At 44.0% G+C, this 21,315-nt stretch overlaps 1 protein-coding gene and 1 non-coding gene across 7 annotated transcripts in view; both read left to right on the forward strand.

Annotated features, from left to right (window-relative positions):
* Positions 1–21,315, forward strand: part of PDE8A (phosphodiesterase 8A) — a 157,361-nt gene that overhangs the window by 134,952 nt on the left and 1,094 nt on the right. For 3 of the 6 annotated variants that reach the window (XM_039722733.1, XM_039722729.1, XM_039722734.1), the window contains 10 exons: positions 305–503; positions 3,152–3,369; positions 4,155–4,287; positions 7,660–7,824; positions 8,780–8,909; positions 9,656–11,537; positions 12,076–12,199; positions 16,555–16,703; positions 18,546–18,877; positions 20,298–20,357. In XM_039722733.1, coding sequence (XP_039578667.1) covers positions 305–503; positions 3,152–3,369; positions 4,155–4,287; positions 7,660–7,824; positions 8,780–8,909; positions 9,656–9,762 — 952 coding nt within the window. In that variant the 3' untranslated portion in view covers positions 9,763–11,537; positions 12,076–12,199; positions 16,555–16,703; positions 18,546–18,877; positions 20,298–20,357. Of the gene's footprint in view, positions 1–304; positions 504–3,151; positions 3,370–4,154; positions 4,288–7,659; positions 7,825–8,779; positions 8,910–9,655; positions 11,538–12,075; positions 12,200–16,554; positions 16,704–18,545; positions 18,878–20,297; positions 20,358–20,683; positions 20,874–21,315 lie in introns of all 6 variants that reach the window. The other 3 variants (XM_039722732.1, XM_039722731.1, XM_039722730.1) reach the window with 3 other exon arrangements.
* LOC120509231 lies at positions 20,007–20,138 on the forward strand. Its single transcript, XR_005629198.1, has one exon.

The following is a 21,315-nucleotide window of genomic DNA, read 5'->3' on the forward strand; positions in this document are numbered from 1 at the left end:
ATATTACTAGTATTGCCTTAAGTCCAAGCAGATATATGGTAATAAAGTCAGGATAATTAATTACATTTTAGTGCATTACAGTTCCCTGACAGAGAAACCTGGAGACACCTTAGGGGATTAAGGGGGATTTGACTTTATGCGTGTTACAATTCCAGTGTGTAACACAATAATTCTGTAACAAGTCCTTACACATCATTACATTTGTCATTAGCTAAAAATGCTGTGTGGATTCATACTGTTTATGCTGTATAATATTCTTTCAGCTGCATTCAGTTTGAAACTTTCTGTTTATTTTTCTCCACAGGCCTTTGGTTTATCTGGGTCTCAAAATATTTGCTCGCTTTGGAATCTGTGAATTCCTAAACTGTTCAGAATCCACTCTGAGGTCATGGTTACAAGTTATTGAGGCTAACTACCATTCCTCCAACTCCTACCATAATTCTACTCATTCAGCAGATGTACTACATGCTACTGCTTACTTCTTGTCTAAAGAGAGAGTAAAGGTGAGTCCACATCTATGTGAAACAGCGTAGGTGGGAAATACAGATACAGTCAAAGAAGGATCTCTCAAAAACAGATGGAAAAGCCAAATGTCTGCTAGTGCCAACCAGTTTGGTAACTCTGAGGTCAAAGAACTTGGGCTTTGCATGAATTCTAGGATCTCTCTTATAGTACATGTAGAAGGATGGATACTAACATTACAGAATTGAACAGTTCTTAATGGGAGAATAAGAAAATCTTATTTTCATAAAACTTCATATAGTTAAACCTTCTCAAATAGGTGAGCTAATGACATAATTATTTTTGTGATGGTACATGCCAAATACAGATTTAATTACCCTCTCTTATGTCTTGTCATGGTGATTTTGCAAAAGACTCCCAGGACAATATAGGCCATAAAGTGGGCTGTATCACCACTGGAGAAGATGCCCTGAGGCTTATAGAGACTGCAGTGGAGGAGAGTATTGAAAAAAATTACTTGTCACTACCATAATACCCACTGGGGTATTAAAATCATGAGAACCAGAATAAATCAGAATTCCTTTTGCTCTCACATGCCCAGACTGGAGAAGGGGAATAAAGCAGTGCTTGGTGTGTGTGCAGTAGAGTGGTGGGACATATTTCTGAGTTGCAGTCCTGGGTGGGAGTTCTGAACTGGTCTGCCTAAGGATAACACCAGTGATGGGCACCTGGCTGAGAAATTTGTGACTGTAAACAAGCTTCTGACAGCTCATTAAGCTGTAGTAATTCCCTTAACTTGGAGCTGCAGCTCATTAGTGTGCTCTCCAGAGGCTGATTTACAAATACTATATGCCAAGTGGGGATGGAATGTCACTGGATTTTTTCAGCCCCTGATTTGCCAGAGGTTTAGCTGGTCTTCCCAAGAATATCTATGAAAAACAGACAAGACCTGGATCCATTTCAATGCCACAGAAGCCTAACTACCTCCTCTTTTTCCAGCATGTTATTTCCATTCCTCTGTAGGCATAGGAAGAGAAAAAAATGTTGCAACAGAAGGAGCAGAATCAAAGTTCAGAATTCTCTCTTCATCTTCTCAAAGTTATAGCCCAGCTGCTTTTGTGTTGCACAGAGTTCAACTTAATCTAAACACAGCCCAATTCTGCCACTGAAATTCATGAGAGTATTTTTTTTTTCGTAATTTGAACTCAGTTCAACTTGTCTAAGAAAATTTTCTGGCTCCAAAACTGAAGCCATATTCTTAGAATCGTTTTCACTTCTGTGCCATAGGAGTTAAGATAACAAAGTTAGGATCCTTGACTTGATGTTGGGTGTAAAAGTGCTGTAAATCCCTGTGAAATAAGTCAGGTGATCCTCCAGGTCAGGCATTCTCATGTTTCTGGCCATTTCCCATCTGCACAGGTCTTTCTCAGCCAGACTGAATGCTGCTCAGTGTGTCCCTTTGAGGAAATCCCTCTCTCAAATCCCTCTCTCTGAACTGCATACCACAAAAATAGAATCCCATGAGCAGCAGCTGAAAGAAAGAAGGAAGAAGTTAACACACAGCAGACAGTATTTCAGACCATGCTAACTATGAACTAGAGCAGAAAGAATTATTTGCCTTCCCTTGTTCTCCACGAGACTCTCTTGACAGTTCTCAATGAATAATATCCCTGCTCCTGCAAAATCAGGTCATTGCATAATTTCAGGAGGTGTGAAGAAGGAAAGGGTTTGTCTTTTCACCTACCAAGTGTAACTATTCTGAATGGTAGTAAAGGGCTCAAAGAGGATTTGGACCTCAAAGCAAATTAGAATGAAAATTATCTACCCTGCTCCCAGATTCAAATGGGAATTTTTTTGCTCTTGTGGTCCTTTACAAATGCCAGTATAAACACAGCACAAAGGCTGTTTTCCAAATGTATATGAAATATTTCTGAGATGCTTAGTTCTTGTTCTCCTTTATGCTATTAATAAAGTATTAACACTTGAGTGTAAAATCTTAAGAATCAAATAGGTTTGTATTTCATGACAGGGTAGATAAAAATAGGCATAAAGTAATGCTCATTGCAAGCAGACATAAAGCTTGGAGTGCAGCATGCTACCAGAATCAGAATGTAACACAGAAAGTCCAGAACACGTGTCATGTAATTTATCCATAGATACAAAACATCAAATATTCTTCATAGAATATGCATTAGCTGTAACCCAGGACAGCATTATTAAAGAACTGGATGTATGGATAACCTTCCTTTCAAATTGTAAACCTAGCCAGCATGGAAGTAGAACATAGTTAGGACACATTAATTTGCGAAAGGAAATCAAGGGGTGCTAATAGAACAATTTTTAGCAGTATCGGTCTTTTTTCCAAGCCAAATACCTTAACTCTAAGGGAAGGTGGTTTCAGTGTTGCTAGAAAACACAAACTAATTTATTACTTTACATTTGTTCAATTTGATGTGCTGTGACAAAGGTGTGGTTAAGGCAAAATTTAAGAGGTACAAAATGGCCAAAAAAGTCACGCAATGTTCAATGAAGCTTATAATGAATTTTCCATTGCTCTGTGTAGAACATCTGACCCTTACTGATCTCCAGAGTTTTGGCTTTTATTCCTCAGCGACTTGGCTTAATCTTATGGACAGAAGAGGGTTTCTAATGAGTGTGCCAGGAAAGCTAAGCACCCTTCTATTTTCAGCAAACTCTGGATCCAATAGACGAGGTTGCCGCGCTCATTGCTGCCACAGTCCACGATGTGGATCACCCAGGAAGAACAAATTCTTTCCTGTGCAATGCTGGCAGCGAGCTCGCAATCCTCTACAACGACACGGCCGTGCTGGAGAGCCACCATGCTGCCCTGGCTTTCCAGCTCACCACCCGGGATGGCAAATGCAATATATTTAAAAACATGGAGAGGTAAGTTTAACCCCCAGGGTGCTTGTCTGCCCACCTACATCTCTTACTTCCTTTTATGTACCATAAGGCAAACAAGCATCCTAGAGGAGGGCAGTGCCTCGTGGATAACTGTCCGTGGCCCTTGTGAAATTTGCTTCTAAAAGAGTAGAATGCTTCTGTCTCTCCTGCAAAGACTTCTGAGTAATTCCCCACTGTCAGTTTCTCCTGTCTGTAAAAAGGCAGACACTATCTAAGGAATTTAATGTAAATCTTGATGTGAGCAAGTCTAGAAGAGATGTTCTGTATCATTGAATGTAGAGAACAAGGAGCAAGAGCCACAGAGCAGTGTGAAGGATAATGAAGGACCTGTTGCTCTCGCAGCCTCAGAGAAGCATTTAGGGCAAGGATGTGACCATTGCCATGGTTTTCTCAAGATACAACAGAAAAATATTGCTGAAAACTTGCCTGGAGAGTGAGCCACAGCTGGGTGTCTGTACTAAAAGCCTGAGGAACAGGCAGGTATGGCATGTCCTAGCAGCCTCCTAAGCAGCTGGTGCCTCTGCTTCTGCCCAGCTCTGGTACTGTTTCTAGAGATCCAGTCATGCCTGGAGCAGATATGTCTCTACACACCAAAGGTACTCCTAGATCTCACAGAGACACAGCTGCCCAAGCCTTTATTAGTGTTCTTTGTTCCCCTAGCACCTCTCTCAAACAGGAATGGTCTGTTGCAATTTAGTTAGACTTGTTTTAGCAACCAGCCCTTTGTGACCCAGCCAGCATTCTTAATTGTTTCCTTCTTTAAACAGGAATGAGTATCGAACCCTTCGCCAAGTCATTATTGACATGGTCTTAGCAACAGAAATGACAAAGCACTTTGAGCATGTCAACAAGTTTGTCAACAGCATTAATAAACCCTTGGCAGCACTAGAAGAAAATGGGGTAAGCAACACTTCAAGTCCTTCTTAAAATGCCTAGGCAGGGACTGGGAACCCTTGGCAATGGGAAATTCCCATGTGGTGTTCTGAGAAAGTTTATCAGAAGTGTGGAGAAAGAGAGGCTGGAGATTTATCTTTCACCTCTGGGTTTGAATCCCCTTCTGCTTAACATGGTTGTCACTTTGAGGGTGAGTGGGACTCACTTGGATCCTATTAATATAACAGTGCTGTGATGTCATACTTGGAACCAGGACACTGGGCTGTATGTTTTCATGTAAAAATGCCATTTTGATTAACCCAGTCACTCCTGTGGAAGAAGTGGTAAGACTGGGCATTGTTGTTGGCTGTTTCTGCAAGGAAGGAGGCAAGGTTTGCTTCAAAGCAGAGGCTGAATTACATCCCTCCCAAGAGGAGTTTGCTGGGGTGCAGCATAAGGGCAGCACTGTGGGCTGGCATGTGGTGCATTCTCTGGCAATAAGGGCCCTCAGCCTCCAGTACTGCCTGGCAGCATTCATGGGGTTTCGGTCTGCTTTCTTTTTTAATCTTTAAAATAGATGATGGTGACATTATGTATCATATAATCAATAGCCATCTGGAACCCCATGGACACAAAGAAATTGCCTGTTAAGAACTCTTTCTGAAAAACCACGCCAGTTTCAATAACAGCTTCAACCAGCAGTTTTGTTGCCAGTAAGAGCAGTGTATAATTTTGTTGGAATGATTTTTGCAAAGAGAAGACTTGCAGAAGTGGTTATGATAAAGCTTGCATTGGTGGCAACATCATGTAGGGGCCGTAATGGTTTTCTGTATTTGCTTACCATGTTTTTTAGAAAGCCACATATATGACTGTTATGTCATAATGGGGAAAGGCAGTCCTTTTATTATCTGAGAGTGGAAGAGAAACAGGTCTTGTTCCTTCACCCATGAGAGGCAGACTGGAGCTTAATTGGAGAATTGTACCTTTTTCCACAGGAGTATAGACTAGAATTAGCTTTGTTCTTGGCACCTGGCAATGCTAATGGGAACTCTGTGAATGTGAAGCCAAAGTTCTAGGAGGATACTGGTAGTACTGAATAAATGAGAAGAAAGGATTGTTCTGTTCATCCTGGAGAAAGGATGTTAAGTTCCCAGCTGGACAGCCTCTCTGGATGAACATAGCAGCATCGGTGCAGGAGAGAACAAGGGAGCTGCTGCTGCTGGGTGCAGTGCCCTGCACTGGCCCTGTGGAGTGTGTAACTCTGTAGGGCTCCTGGTCTTGCTGAAGGGCCCTGCATGGCCTGGCTTGGTGTGCAGGGCCCCTCCTCCCAGCCCCAAGGGTCGAAATGCAGCAGTTTTTTGAGCAGCAACATCTATCCAAAGAGCCAAACTCCTCCTTTTGCCTATTACAGAAAGCTGAACAGCTGGTGCTGCTGAAGAACAGGACTTGGACCTGTACAATCAGAGAGTGAAAACACAAACAGGGACATAGGAAAATGAAACAAAAGCTTAGTTCTACCCTTAAACCCCAGAGACTGCAGGGAAATTATCTGCCCCACAAGGCATTTGTGATTCACAGCAAATTGTGCCCAAGGATGGGAAGAAAGACAAAGAATATATAATTTGTATTGAAAACAAGAAGCAAAATGTTTCCCTTCTTTCAGCTGGGAGTTTGTTTGGCAAGTTCCTATTAAAAGGCCTGTAATGTGTGAGTGGGTAAAGCAAATTATTTATTGTGCTGAGCAGAACAACGCTGTCAGCCCCTCTTTCAAGTCTGCTGTCCCTCTGGCTGCAGCAGCAGTGTGTGTTTTCTGGCCTGCTTTCCAGTCATGGTGGTGACTCAGTGGAGTGTTTGCAGGCTGAGCTGCCAACTGCCTTTTCCAAATGGGACAGTTCCACTTCTTTTATTTATTTATTTATAATTTTTATACAAATTTGTTCAAAGAGCCATGCTGAGAAGCTGCTCTGTTTGTTTCCTTTTTGCTTTTGTTTCATAAACTGAAAAAAAATCCTTTCCAGCTCCAGCATCCTCTATCCTCCCATTTCCCCTCATGATGTCACTAAGCTATGACAGGAAGCCAACATCTGACATGCAGAGACACCTCTGCACTCGGAGCAGAATGCTGGGAATAGGCCCAGTTAACACATTTTATTCCCAAGACATCTGCATCCAGCAAGTAGAACTGTGCCTTTGGTGTGAACAGATCTCAGAGGTGAACATCCTTTCTTGTTCCCTGGTGGTTTTCCTACTAGGATATTCTTTACTATCCCTAACTGAACAATCTCTAATTTTCCATATCTAATTTCCATACTTGTGTTTCTGGAGCTTCCATCACTTTATGTTGGCTTTCTCATATATAATTTTTCCATGCATTTGGAGGTGTATACATCTCACCTTGTTTCTTCTGTTTTCCCTTCCATATACCTAGAAATGAGAGAAAAGAATTGGTTTGGGCACCTCATTTTTGTGAGACCTGTGGAGCTGGTATTTCTGAGCCATTTCTGTACTATCAATTTTTTTTTTTTACTGTCAGTTTCTTCCTTTAGGAAGAACTTTCTTCCCCACAAGGATTTTCTTCAGAAAAATGTCATGGTTATTCTGACCTAATAAAAGGTCAGAATGTTTCTGCTGCTTTGTATCTCCCTCTTTGTACAAAACACTGCAGGAACTGGTAGCACATTATTATCATTACTCTTCATTACTTCTTCCCTGCTCTGACTGTAGAGCAAGACCCTGTTAGGTGCCAAAAAAGTCTTGTATGTTCCTTGCTTCAAAGAGTTTCTATTCTGAGTAGACAGCAGTGTAAATGCTGTACCTATCCATCCTTAAAGAGTCCAGCAACAAGGGAAGGGAATGAGGAACATGCCTGGGAGGTAATGTGGGATCTGACTCTCTGAATAGTAGCAGTGCTGTCAAAATGATTGATACACTGACGGGGTTTGTGTACCAAGGGTGGCTCTGCATCTTGGGTCAGTCTCTCTTTTCAAACCAACTATTCCACTCCTAATGTGCAAGTCCATTAATCCTTGGGTTTCAGCAGAGTTACATTTTTCTGCCTACATGGTCCTCATCACGATGAGTGTAGTGATGAATTGATCCTCTCCACCCTTTTGAGAAGGCAGATAAGAAATAGAGGGATTAGATGACTTGCCCAAAGATGTCAAAGAGATCTGTCACAAAGCCACTGACTGAATCCAGAAATTGGAGTTCAGTGCTAGCTCAGAGCTGTGGCTAACTTTGATAATCCACCTATAAATTCAGTTAGACATCAAATCTGGTAGCCAGTAGCAGGACTGATCCCTGTGGGATGTGCTGAAAGCATTCCCAAAGCACAAAAGCTTTTGAGTTAGTGCATGGAGACCTTGCTAATGGATTGTTTTTAATTCTTAAATGTTGCAGAATAATGGTGATGGCGAGTCAATCAAAACTGTTCTCAGGTCTCCTGAAAACCGTATCCTTATCAAACGCATGTTGATAAAGTGTGCTGACATTTCCAATCCATGCAGACCCAGAGAACAGTGTATAGAATGGGCTGGACGCATCTCTGAGGAGTACTTTGCACAGGTAAGGCAGCTAAAACAGGCTGGAACTGCAGGTGGGCATCTCTTTAAAAGGCAGGGGAAGGGTGCCAGTGTCACAGAATATCTCAGGCTGCAAATAATAAGAATAGAAAGAATAACCTTTTTATTTTAAATGATAGGTATTACTCATGCTGGTGCACAACTCGATGCCTTCCGAGAGATGAAAGTTGACAACTTCTATTGTGCAATTTCTGAAAAATCTAAGCTTTCAAGTTGTTTAGTTTGGAACTGATCTTTTTGAGCCTTGTCTGCAAATGCACTCCCATAAGAGAGAGCAAGGGAGTGCTCTCTAGAACCTGATGGTCCTATTCCCTATTCTAGTGCACACCCAAGGGAGTGCACTAGAACCTGATGGTCCTATTCCCAAGGCAGAGCCAGCCACATGCTCTGCCTTGGGAATAGGACCATCAGGTTCTAGTGTTTGGATGGGAGCAGCACTCGCTCCAAGAAATGCTGCAAGCCCTTAGCACACTGTGCTGAGGAAAGGTTTTAGGAAGATGTGGAAAAGGAGAGGGCAGTCATCATTACAGATTACATACCAAACACTGCAGCTGGAACATGCACCCCAAGCAAGGGGCAGGGGAGTACAAAAGGTGTTTTGCCATGTGTGAGGGGACAGATCACTGCTTTCATCAGAGACTGAAAATGGTTGAGCAGCTCTTGGGTCCAAAGCAGTGATAACTTGGTAATGTGCCAAGTTACATAGGGTCAGCAGGAAAATGCATCCCTTTGTGGGAAACACTGGAAGGCACCATGTGTCTGCTGTTTTGCTGAAACTGAACAACTAGGTGCCCAAGATTAAGCTGCTGCTGCTTCAGATTTATTCAGGTTCTTCCTTTGATTTAGCAGATGCTCTAGTCAGTGCCAAACAATCTGCTGCTAAAAAAAGCCCATTAACAGAATGTGTCTTAGGTGAATAATCACTAATTTTTTTGCAGACTGATGAAGAAAGGAGGCAAGGTTTACCTGTTGTGATGCCAGTTTTTGACAGAAATACTTGCAGCATCCCCAAATCCCAATTATCATTCATTGATTACTTCATTATTGATATGTTTGATGCCTGGGATGGTAAGCAAAACTCTGCTGTTTCCTGATCTGAACAATTTGTGAACATTTGAAGCTGCTGTGATACAAAATTTCTTTTTTATGGCTCCTAAATAAAGGGAGAGAAAAGGGAAGATTCCTGCAGTTCAAGTAAGATTAATAATTTCATTATTGCTTATAAGTATGGCTACAAGCAATTCTCATGGCTTGTCTATGATATACTAGATTCAGGCAATCTTTAACTTCTTAAACTTGCTTCTCTGTAAACAGAGAACAGAGCACACTCTCTTTGATAGCTCTTTGAGCACAGTCATTTTGACCATGTTAATATTGGTTATTCTTCAAGGCAAATTTCTGCTGTCTGGAAACTGCTTGGGGGAGAAGCCGTTTCCTTCCAAGTGCTGCCACCATGGTAAAAGTGGTCAGAAATGTGACTCTCCTGAATGCCAGATGATGACATGTGACTGAGGTTTGATGGGGCAGGATAATTACTACCATAATTAGCTATGCCCCTCCTGGAAAACTGTGTTCCTTTGCTGGGACTCACAATACCAGTATTAAGTAGATTTACAGAACAGTTCTCAGTGGTCCAAGTGCTACACGAGTGCTGAGAGCTTTACAGCCAAAACTATTTCAAGCACCAGTATGACAGATTTAAGCTTTTCTACTTAAACACAGTTGCCCGAACATTTCAAGTGATACTTAAGCAGACAGAACCTGTGACTGTTTCAGTTCTGCAAACTCAATATTTTCTGCCCTTCCTTCCCTAGCATTTGCCGACCTGCCAAACCTGATGGAGCACCTGAATAATAACATTAAATACTGGAAAGGACTGGATGGAAGGAACCTGCGAGTCCTTCGACCACCACCAGAATAGCAGTTAGACCATGGTGTGTCATTCACTAGCCCGATGCATATTTATTCAAGCTCACTTTTGTCTGTGTGAATTCAGATTTGTTTTGGTCTCTTCAGTATTACAGTAAAACTAGCCCATGCACTTGGGGAAGTTTCACATTCAAGAGAACATGAGGTCAGCAGTTGACTTCCACAAAGTCCCATGTGTGGACTCGGATGAAATAAGCCCACCAAGTGGAATTACACTGGATTGCTACAGTACTTGTGCTGAAGAGGGTTTATTATGGACATACTTCTGTGATATCTTCATACCAGCACGTGAAGCTGGAAGACCTTGAAGAGAATCCTCATAAAAAGGACATTCACTAGAAGTTTATCTATTAATAGAGACTCACAGCTTTTATGAGAAAGCTACATGCTTTTTATAAGCACTTCAGACAGTTATGTAGAACAATCAGACATTTAAAATGCAACTGTCTATGAAAGAATTTTTTGATCTATGAAAAATAGATGTACTGTATTTTTTCACATCACAGAAGGTGCAATCATTCACTTCTGAGCACTACTGAAAGTGAGTTCTCCTTAAGAAATTTAGTAGCAAATGTAAAAAATAACACAAGAATTTTTGAGGTTGATCATTAGCATCTATGATTAAAATGTTATGTTTTATTTATTTTGTTAGATGTTCAATATTTTCTATGAATTTATAAATACTTAAAAGCCAAAGCCAACTTTAGATGCATTATAAATTTACATGATTCATACTCATTAATATACATTTAATTGATGTACAGACCTTTTATTTTCATAATGCAAATACAAAATACTATACAATGATACATTTTTATTGCACTGTAAGGATAGATGTGTATGTTTAAATATTGTCTGATTTATGTTAATTAAAATAAGTTTTATTAAAAAGGTCTCACTTGAGAATAGTAGAATAAACAAGAACTGTATACTGTCTGAGCACCAGAACTGCAGTAGTTCTCCCACAAACCAGTGAGGACCACCTGATCTTCTCTTGGCTACAAAAATAATAATGTGTTGGAACTCTTTGTTTTCTCCCATGACATTTTATGACTGAACTCCCTGTTAAAGTCTGCCTTATTTTATATAGTATTTCTACAAAGCATTCCACAGCGTATATGAAGAGGTGATACTAAGCATCTAATGAATTTCAACATTTTATAGCCAATGTATTTTCCTCTGCCGTAAAAGAAAAAGAACATAAAACCACCAACACAAACCTTCAACTCAAGAAGTTTGTAAAGGCTGTGTACCTTCACAATTTAAATGAAACCTTCATAGCAACTACCAGAAAATAATAAAATGTATATTTTAAGAAGTGTCAAGTCCTACCCATTTCATTTGAAATGTATATGCACTTCGTAGTTTGCAGACTAACAAACACATGAAATTCTTTTAAAAATAAGATACTTTTTGTCTGCGGAAGGGAAAAGTTGAGGGGGTTGAATGGTATATGAAAGGTGTAGCTGGCAAGCCCCTGTGTTTGTGGCCTGCCCTTGGCAAGCCCGTCAGACCCTGGTGTACCCTTGGACAAGTCTCTTCACAGCTCCATGCTGTGTCACGCTGTGTTCCACTGGAGGACTCAAGGAGTATCCTGTCAGCCTTCCCTGTCAACAGAAAGGCATCCAAAGGCACTGAAAGGGCTGCTGACTGTTGTTACTGCAGAGAAAATTGAGTTCAGAGACGTTTTGAACCATTTCTGAAGAAGCAGAAGCTGAGGAGAGGTGGATGATGGAGCAGTTCAGGGACTGCAGTAGCAGCCTTAAGGTAAGAAAGGAAGAGGTGATCTCTCCAGGTGTTACCTGCTTCTGTGTTTCTCCTTCCTCTCCAAGCCAGGGAGACTGATGGGCTATCACCACTTGTTCCTCTTAGTGTCATGCCTTTTTGCCCTTACCCTGCTTGTGTGGTCTCTTTACCTACTCAGAATTCAGTTACATGCTGTTGGGGCAGGGAATTCCCTTTCATAATTCCATTTAGTTCATTGTTCATTGTGTTCATGTTGCCTAAGCCAGGGGGCTCAGATCCTGTGAGGGGTGCCCAGACTGTGCCACTGTCTCACTGACAGTAGTAAGACAGAAGCTTCTCTGGTCAGTCTTCCAGAGGTTCTACAATCAAAGCTGAAGGAGCAAATACATTTTCATTGAAGGCTCAATAAAGCAAGTATCCTGTTTTCACAGGGAACTTGCAAGGGAGGAAGAGTTGGCTGACAGTTTTCCCGACAATATAACATTGTATTTCCCTATTTGCATCTATTGTAACCAGCTGTAATTTGCTACCTGGTATTAATCTCTTCTCTTCCTTGCAGGCTCCTGTGTCTCCATTAGAGGAAAACTGCATCACACCATCAGTGTCTCCTCTGTTATCTGCTGCAATGAGGATGGGAGAGGAACTGTGAGCACAAGCATATGCGCCCAGAGACTTATCTGCAGGTAAAAAGAATGGAATAATTATTGCTGGAAAAGACCTTTAAGATTATGGAGTCCAGCTGTTCCTCCAGCACTGCCAAATCCACCACTAAACCATGTTCCCAAGTCCCATGTCTACACATCTTTTACACGTTTTAAATCCCTTCGGGGATGGTGACTCTACCACTGCCCTGTGCAGCCTGTTCCAGTGCTTGACAGTCTTTGAAATAAAAAAAAAATTCCTAATATCCAATCTAAACTTCCCCTGGTGCAACTTGAGGCCATTTCCTCTTGTCCTATCACTTATTTCTTGGGAGGAGAGACTGATCCCCACCTGGCTACAGTGTCCTTCCAGGTAGTTCTAGGCAGTGATGAGGTCTCCCCTGAGCCTCCTTTTCTTCAGGCTAAACACCCTGGCTCCCTCAGCTGCTTTCACAAGATATGTGCTCCAGACCCTTCCCCAGCTCTGACGGAGCTTTTTCCCTTCTCTGGGCACGCTCCAGCACTCAGTGACCATCCTGGATGAGAGGCCCAGACCTGGGCACGGCACTGGAGGTGCAGGGGATGGCGCTGCCCCGGCCCCGCTGCCGCAGGCCCGGTGCCAGCGGGCTCCTGGCACAGCTGCCTCACCTTCAGCTGCTGCTCACCAGCACCCGCTGCTGTCCTGCTGGGCACTGTCCCCCCTCTGCCCCAGCTGCAGAGCTGTGTGGGGCTGGTGTGACCCAAGGGCACACCCGGCCCTTGGCCCTGCTGACCCTGATACCACCGGCACCATTCCACGGGTCCGGCCGGTCCAGGTCCCTCAGCAGAGCCTTCCTACCCTGCCGCAGAGCAGCACTCCCATCCAACTTGGTGTCATTTGCAAACTGACTGAGGGGGCACTTGGTCCCCTCATCCAGATTCTCAATGAAGATATTAAACAGAACTGCCCAGAAAAAAATATTTCTTCATAAGCATAGTTAATATTCTGGGTTATATTAATATGTGGTAAAAAGCAGTTAATTTCATCTGCTATAAAAATGCCTGATGCATCATCACTGAAAAGATGTGATCAATATGATTAATTCCCTGAAATTCACACTGCATTTTTATTTCCATTACTTGGACTATAGAACTGTGCTAATTAACCCTCCGTGTAAGCCAGACTTATGTCCATATTGGTGAACAATAATTTAACATAAAACACTGATTTTCAGCCACTGCAGCTTTTTTCGTTCTGCTGTCCATCTAAATTTGCCAAGGACAGATTATAATTAAAATCTGGAAGCATGATGCCTGATCTTTAGTTTCTTGCCACTGAGCTTCTCTCCAAGGCACACCTCTGAAGCCTTCTGTGCCCTGTGAGGCTGTGCCCATTCCATGGGGGTGATTCCAGGCTGATGCCCATGCAGAGTGAAGGGCCTTGCTGTGGAGCTTCCTTGCTCCAGGATGCAGCTGTCTTTGGCTCCCACTGCAAATGCTTCAGCCATTCCAGATCCCCTTCCTTTATTCTCCAACTTTACACAGCAACATCACATGCCCTGTGCTCTGAACCCTTTCCAGCTTTTTGAACTGTCACTCAGTGATGGAACTTCCTGGGGACAGAAATGGCTTTAGTGATGGTCCTTCACATGGAAGGGAGAACACTGGAATAAACTGAGTGTGATTGAAGTGTTCCAAATTTCACTTAGCTGGCAGTCTTATGCAGTGTCTGCACTTTTCATTTGTTCTTGCTTTAATGCTAATACAAGAGTAAATTCCAATGTAGACATGATGAAGGAGAGGACCTTTATGCACCTCCAGGGCTTTAGTAAAAAGCTTTGTGTTTTAAAACTTAATAAGATTCAACAGTTCAGCATTAAATGACAGAATGAATGGCTCTATTTTCCATGCTGCACATTTTCTATCAGGTAATCCTGCTTCTAAACCTGGATATCACTGTAGATGCTTCCAAGTGAATCTGAATTATTATGATCTGGTAAAAAAAAAGTTGGCTTCTCAGCAAATTGTCCTAGATTAATTTTTCCCTTGCACAAAATTTGGAGTAATAATTGCTTATTCCGACAAAAGGGGAAACCAGACAGGTGGTATGCACAGCTACCTTATCACAAGTCTGAAGATGGTTTTCATACTGCAGTTTACCCAATGGCTATATAAATAATTTAATATATAAATTAAAAATCACCTGAAAGGGAATGAATGCCTTGTTTTTTGTTGCAGAGCCTATTCATCTGGATGTTTTTGCTTGTCTCAGTAGAGGAATCATTGATAAAACATTTGAAAAATGTGTCTTGAACATGAAGGAATTGAGCAATGGCAAAGGCATTCCTGCATAAAAGAGAAGAAAGGATAATAGATATCTAATAATCACTTGCTGGGTGCTGAGAAACAGCACAGGCAAACACTAGTCAGTTGTGCCCTTCAGTGAGGCCAGAAGGGTTTGAGTCATGACTCTGCAAGGAGTGCTTTGAAATGAAGTCTCAGAGCTATTCACAAGCTTCAAAACAAATAATCTCTCTGCTCACGTGTGACATCATGCCTCCAAGGCAAAGGGGTCCCAGGGGTGCTGTTAGATGATAGCAGGATGCAGTGCAGTGAGTGCAGTTTGTCCTGACGTGATGTTTGGATGCAGAAAACAAGCTTCCAAATTGCTGCCATGTCCCTGTGCAGCCCTGTGCTGCTGGTTCAGAACAAAGGGGATGTCCAGGTGTTTCAGCTGGTTTGTACTGAAGCTTTGGCTCTGTGAGCAAAGAGCTGTGGCTCAACTCCACTGAATGCTTTCTCTCAGTGCCTGCTTTGAATGTTACTTGGGCAAAGTGTCTCATGTTTTCCTTTTTTGCACTTGTTTAACATCTTTAAGACTCTCCTCCAACATTTCCCATGCAAACCTCAGTGGACTCAGCTCTGCAAACCCTGTGAAGCAATTTCAGTTGCCTCTGAGCAACTGAGTTAGGAAAGGCCAGGGAACGCAGAGGCACTAAGCAGAGTAGCTTTGAGGCTTCTAAACATCTTTGAAGTCCTGGATCTTCAAGCCCTGCCTGTGGTTTAACAGTGAGTGTTAGGCCAGGAAACAGTCTTCTGGTCTTCTCATGTTCCACTTTTCCCCCTCTCTTTCAGCTTCTCTGCTTCCATTTTTCTTCTTAGCTCATTTACTAGGAGTCTTTGCTTTAACTTCTACTGGCTGAACATCTCCCTCAAAGACACAGCCATAATGCTGGGACTAAACCCTACCTTTCAAATTGACTCTTGCTGCTTGCTTACTACAGCTTTTACCACAAGGAAATCTTTTTGTTTCTGACTCAAAATGAGCCTGGAGAAATATCTTATAATGGCCGAAAGCCTTACCTTGGTATCCACAGGCAGAAGGAGAATACACAGTTAACTGAAATAGCTTGTGAGCACTGCAGTGCTGCTGGGGCAGTGGGAATATGTGTGCAAGGTCTTTGGTACTGTACTCCACATGCAAAGTGAAGTCAGGAGTGTCCCAGGCACCTCTGTCTTTGAGGTTATGTTAGTAAGCACAAGCAGCTGGGGACACTTGTTGAAATTTGAATCTGCCTTTTCTTGGTTTGCTTGCTCCCCCCATCGAGTGGCAAGAGTCATTGCTAGAGCTGAAACTCAGTTCAGCCCGTGGTACTCAACAGAAATCACTTCATCCTTTTATTACTATTCTACCTTTTATAGGTAGTGAAATAGTGCACCAAGGCATACCATTTTCAAAAGGAAGTGAGAAAGGTGATTCCTCCTTGAAACAAAAGGAGGAATTCAGCCAGTGTGTAATTATTCAAGTGAGAAATTGGTCTTGTCTGGATTTAATATTCCAGAGTGGTATTTGATGTAAATCCTTCCCCAGAGTTCATTACATTAGCTCTTAGCTCAACCTGAGCATGCTGAATGCCAAGTTCAGCATGCAGCATGTTTTATCACCAAGGAGAATGACGTCAGCCTGGTGATCCTGCAGCTCCCCAGCTTGGGGGAGGAGGTATGGCTTTGTCTTCAGCCTGAAGATAAAATGGAATACATTTAATAAGATTTTCTTGGTATTTGTTGTGTAAAATGTGTGAGAAATATTGCTTTTTACCTCCAGAAAGAACTGTCTCTTTTTGCCTTAAAAAAAAAAACAAACCTAAAAAAAAAAAAGTTACTTTGCTTGTAGTATTATTCAACACAGAAAATGAAATTTCTCCTTTACAGATCCCTAAGTTTTAAAAGAAGAGCCCTTTCACAGGTGGGTGAAATGAGCTGCAGGGAAGCACAGGGGCTTGTGGGCATCCATGCCATGGCAAACCCTGGTGCTGCCTGGCTGCTGCTGAGAGCTCTGGTAGAATCCTGCCAAAAAACGGTAAGAGAAATGTAGACAGCAGATGCTTTCATAAGGGTTTGTCTCTGGTGTTTTTCAGAGATGCTGGTCAGAGCTCCTGAGCTGCCAGAGCTTCGTCCTCCCAGCCCGCGGTGTGAGACTGGCGGGAGAGCCGAATGCCATCGGCGGGCACGGTGCCAGCAGTGTCCCCAGGCCGGGCAGTGCCGGCTGTTTCACACTCTGCTTACCGTAAGTAAGGCAGCCTGCAAGGACAGAGGGAACGTGAGCGCTCAGGAGCAGCGAGGTGCCCAGCCAGCCCTCGGGACCGCGCTGGGAACGCGGTAACACCAGGCACGGCTCTTGGGGTTAATGAGGGAGAGACTGCAACTGCTGGTGTACAGACAGGTGTCAGGGCATTGTGAGAGCAGAGTGAAGCATTCCTCACCTGACAACCAAGCCCTGAAAGTGAGCAGCCTCTCCCAGCCCCTCAAAATCCACGCTGGCAGACTTGGTGCCAATGTGATGTCCCCTGTTATGACAGAGCTCTGGCAAAGCAAGGTCAGAAAGCACAAAGTTTTAGCTGCTCTATCATGCCAGGAACAAAAAAAAAAGCCAAAACACCAACCTACCGTCCAACCTAAAACCACACAGAAACCCCAACAACAACAACAACAAAAACCAAACAACCCAAAGCCTTGTTATAAAATCAGCTGTTCTAAATAAACAAGTGTTCTTTGAACCACAGCAGAGCATGTACGTAACAATGTTTGTTAAGTAAATATCAGTGACATGTTTAAGTCTGGCTCAGTAGGTATTAGCAAAGTGATGTTTGTGTTGCTTTTGTTGTAACAAGAGTCAATCGTGTTTGTACAAGGTGGTCTGAAAAAAGGGACTTTGGATTTGGGGTTTTATTTCTTCCATCTGCCTACCAGTATCCCCACTTTGGGACTTAAAAGTCCTTCCCAATGCATTGAATTTGGTGAATTTATAGTTACTTCCATTGGCTTAGCTCTGTTCATAATCTGCCTCATGAGTGTTACTTCTTACTCATGGATCTATTTAGATTATTTTGTGTTTCTGCAGGAAATCTGTCCTAAGTCTGCTTGTAAATATGTGGTCACATTATAACGGTGTGTACCTGAAATGCCACAGTGCTGTGGCTGAGCAAAGTTCAGACCTACTTCCACCTCTTCTGATCAGGTGCACCTTGAGCTTAGATTTTCTTCTTGTGCTGCAGGCAGAGAGAGCCAGAGTCCCACACTGGCCTGCTCTCACTGCTGTGCCACTGTGCTCAACCAGTCATGAGATATTTGCAATGTGCAAAACTCCTCACAGGGACTGAGACAGCACGGCCCAAAAGCCAATGGGTTGCTTTTCCATTTGCAGCAAAACAAAACAAGACCACAAAAAACACCACCAACAAAATAACCACCAAACAAACAAACAAAACCAAACCACCATCAGTTTCTCATTTAAACAGCTGTTTATATAGATGTTTATATTTTTGTCTATCCTTTGACCTTTTCATTGAACTCTTTTAAGAGCCAGATATGAACTCTGAGGTTAGCACACAGAGAAATGCCAAGAGAACAGGTTGTAACAATGACCATGCTGAATTTTAAATTATCCACCAGAAACCAAAGACATTTTTTTGTGTTGGGCAGGCTGTGAGGAAGTCAGACTGCTTCTTAATGTCCTTTTCTGTATGTCAGTATAAGCCATTTCTTTGGGCATGCTCAGAAATTTTCGGCTTATCAAATCCTCACTGCAAACTACATGCTTCCGTATATGGGAGGCAAGATGTTTATTTCATCAAGCATTTTATTACACAGACCATGAAATATATCTGACTCTCACTGAGCAGGCACAATACAGTTCTATTTCAGCAGCCTGGCTGCAGCTTCCACCTCAGCACAGGGGCAGCACAAGGCAGGAGGTGCTGGGGCGGCCCCAGGCATCACCTGATGGTTCACTTTCCAATAGGAGAAGATGTAAAGGCATTTTGTTTAGAGATTGACAGAAAACTTGAGTGTTCAAGTGGCTACAAAATCCCTCCAAGGCAAGGGAGTTAACATGCTACTTTTGGCCCAGCCCAGCCTGGATGAGGGCACCGTGCAGGTGATTTGGGAGCTGTGGAACATCCACCTCAGGGATGAGGAAGAGCAGCTTTGTCCGGCCCCAGTCCTGCTGGTGAGACCCAGGAGCCGCCAAGAGCTCTCCCTCAGCCTTGCCAGGGCTGTGCTAGCAGCGGGTGTTGTTCTGGTGCTCCAGTCTGCAGGATCAGGCCCATTCCATGGGAAGGAATGCAGGTGGACAAGCACAGCAGGTGCTGCAGAGGATGGTGGCTGCTGCAGGCAACAATTCAGCTGTGTGCGGATGGAGCCATCGCTGGGGAAGCCGCTCCACGGTCCAGCCGAGGGCAGGTAGGGCTCGAGTGGGTGCCGAGCGTGGTGAGCTCGGCTGGGTCCGTGAAGTCCAGGGAAAAGGCTGCCTTAGTGAGGCCAGGGCTGCGGGAATACAGCGCCCACTCCAGGGGGGAACCTCGAGCTGTCTCTCCCCGTCCGAGGCGCTGTCCCGGCACCGGCAGGAAAGGGAAGGAGAGGAAGTAAGGAAGGAAGGCAGGCAGGCAGAGCCCGCCCTCTCCCCGCCCTCTGTCAGGACTGGCCGAGCCGCGCCCGCCCCGGGAAATGGCGGGGCCACGAGGAGAGCTGGGGGAGCGCATGGCGCCGGGGCACCGGCCCCGCTCCCCCCGCAGCGGCGTGAGGTGCTCGGGGGCGGCCGGCCGGCAGCGGAAGAGCGGCGGAGCTGGGGCTCGGCCTCCCGCGCTCGCCCGCACACGGACGGGCCCCCCGGGCTGCCCGCGAGCCGCGTGTCCCTGCCCTGCGGAGCCGCCTGTGGTGCGGAGCCAGGTAAGCGCTGCCCGCCGGGCCCGCTGCCGCCCGGGACGTGCTGGGGGTTTGGTGAGGTGGCCCGGGACCCACTACTGCGGCCTTTCTGCGGCTCTTTAAGTCATAGCTTTGCGTTTGGGTTTTGTTTAGCTTTTATTTAGCTCCAGCTGTGGGATGAGCACCTTTTTGGCAGAGGGCGCAGCCCCTCACAGCCATTTTGTGAAGCAGTTTATGTCTCAGTATCGCTTCCATCAGACATATAAAGCTTGAGAAATAAGCCTGTTTGGAAAAGGTTTAAGTAAGGTGGGCTGGGACAGCTGAGTCCCAGTATATATTGGCAACTGAGCACACCACCATAAACGCGATGGAGAGAAAATTCAGTAAAAAGGCTGTGTTGTGCTTTGGACTGGCCCAGGACTGCAGTAGTGTCTGAAGAGGAAGCCAAGCCTCACCTTTGCACGGTCCCTGGTTGCTTTGCTGTGTGCTGCTACTGAGTGATGTTGGTTACTGTTGGGAAATAGAGGTGGGCAGTAAAAACATTCAACCGAGTTTGAAGACTGGAATAGGGAATTGCCTTCCTGGCTGAGTGGTTAGGCTCTGCTGTCTACTTTAGGAGGGTTCAGTCTGTTCTGAGACTTTTCAGGAGTTTCTTGTGGAGATTCATCTGGAGGACTAAGAAAGTGGAGCCAGTGACACTATATTGACTCCACTGATACTATCCTCCTAAATTAAATGGTGGGAGAACAAGGCCTGCCTGTGAGATCAAAGTCAGGACCTACTTGATCTACCTACAATGTTTTAATGGCAGCAAGAGAGACCAAGTTAAAATTCATGTGTTTCTGTAGTAAAAGGTTGGTGTGTTTATTTTAAATCTACATTAAATGTATTCCAGGGCTATTGCATTGTCTCTTGCGTTTGTGCCTTTGACATGTCTCACCTGTTTGATTGCTCACAGGCCCTTTGTTCCCGGCTCCAGCACTGGGTGAGGAGGGACACTGGACATGCCTTGGATTAGGTAACCGGTTTGAAAACTGCTTTCAGCCTCAGAAACCTGTGTGAGATCATTGTGGTCTTCTGAAAGGGCTTCACGTGATGCCCTCCAGTGGCAATAATGTGAATTTGAAATCACAGGGAGTTGGGGAAAGGGATCCTTCTGGCCTGAACGGGTTTGGGCAGCCCTGGCAAAGTCCCCAGTTAGCTGCTGGGGGAGGATGGTTGGGGGTGTCCTGTCCTTTGGCAGTTCCTGCAGGGATGCATGGATCACTGCTGCACATGAGGACTGCCTGTGGGCTTCTGCTGGCCAAAACCAGAGCGTTAGGCATGAGCTTCTGTCCTTTGCAGAGGATGGATTTTACTGTGTGCCAGTAAATTCCCATAAGGAAAATGAACAAGGAAGAAAAAGACCCAGCTGATACCAGGAAAAATGCAGCTTGCAGCACATAATGTTAGAGACAACGACAACTCATTTTTAACTGACTGTTGCCCTGCCACATGATGTAGTTCAGCCAGAGTTCCTGTATACAGGCCAGAGGTAAGAACTGGTTTTGCCTCATCTGAGATACCTTTCAATGCAGAGAAATAGATCTCAGATCAACACAGTTATCCAAGCTGAGTGCTGTACCCAGAGTTCCAATGAACTGAATACAGCTGGTGAGTGAACTCTATACAGAGACATGTAGGGTTGGTGTAAACTTGGCTTAGTAGACCTTTGTAGTGGAAGTGGTGGGCTTCCTGTAAAGGATTTATGTAGAGATTGTTCAGAGCAACAGCTGGTTCTAAGAAACACACATTGTCAAGTTTCCTTTGCTGCATAAATATTTAAGTGATGGGGTTTGGATTCCAAAGGGAGGAAACCAAGGGTAGTTTGGCCTAGTGGCAATAAGTGAAGCTTTTACTAAACAGAAACATATAAACTCATTTCCCTTACTGTTTTTAACCTAGAAGCCAATTATTGCATTTTTTCTTTCTTTCAG

Source organism: Passer montanus, unplaced genomic scaffold (genome assembly GCF_014805655.1).
Source record: "Passer montanus isolate IOZ18808 unplaced genomic scaffold, ASM1480565v1 scaffold5, whole genome shotgun sequence".
In the NCBI taxonomy this organism is placed as follows: Eukaryota; Metazoa; Chordata; class Aves; order Passeriformes; family Passeridae; genus Passer; species Passer montanus.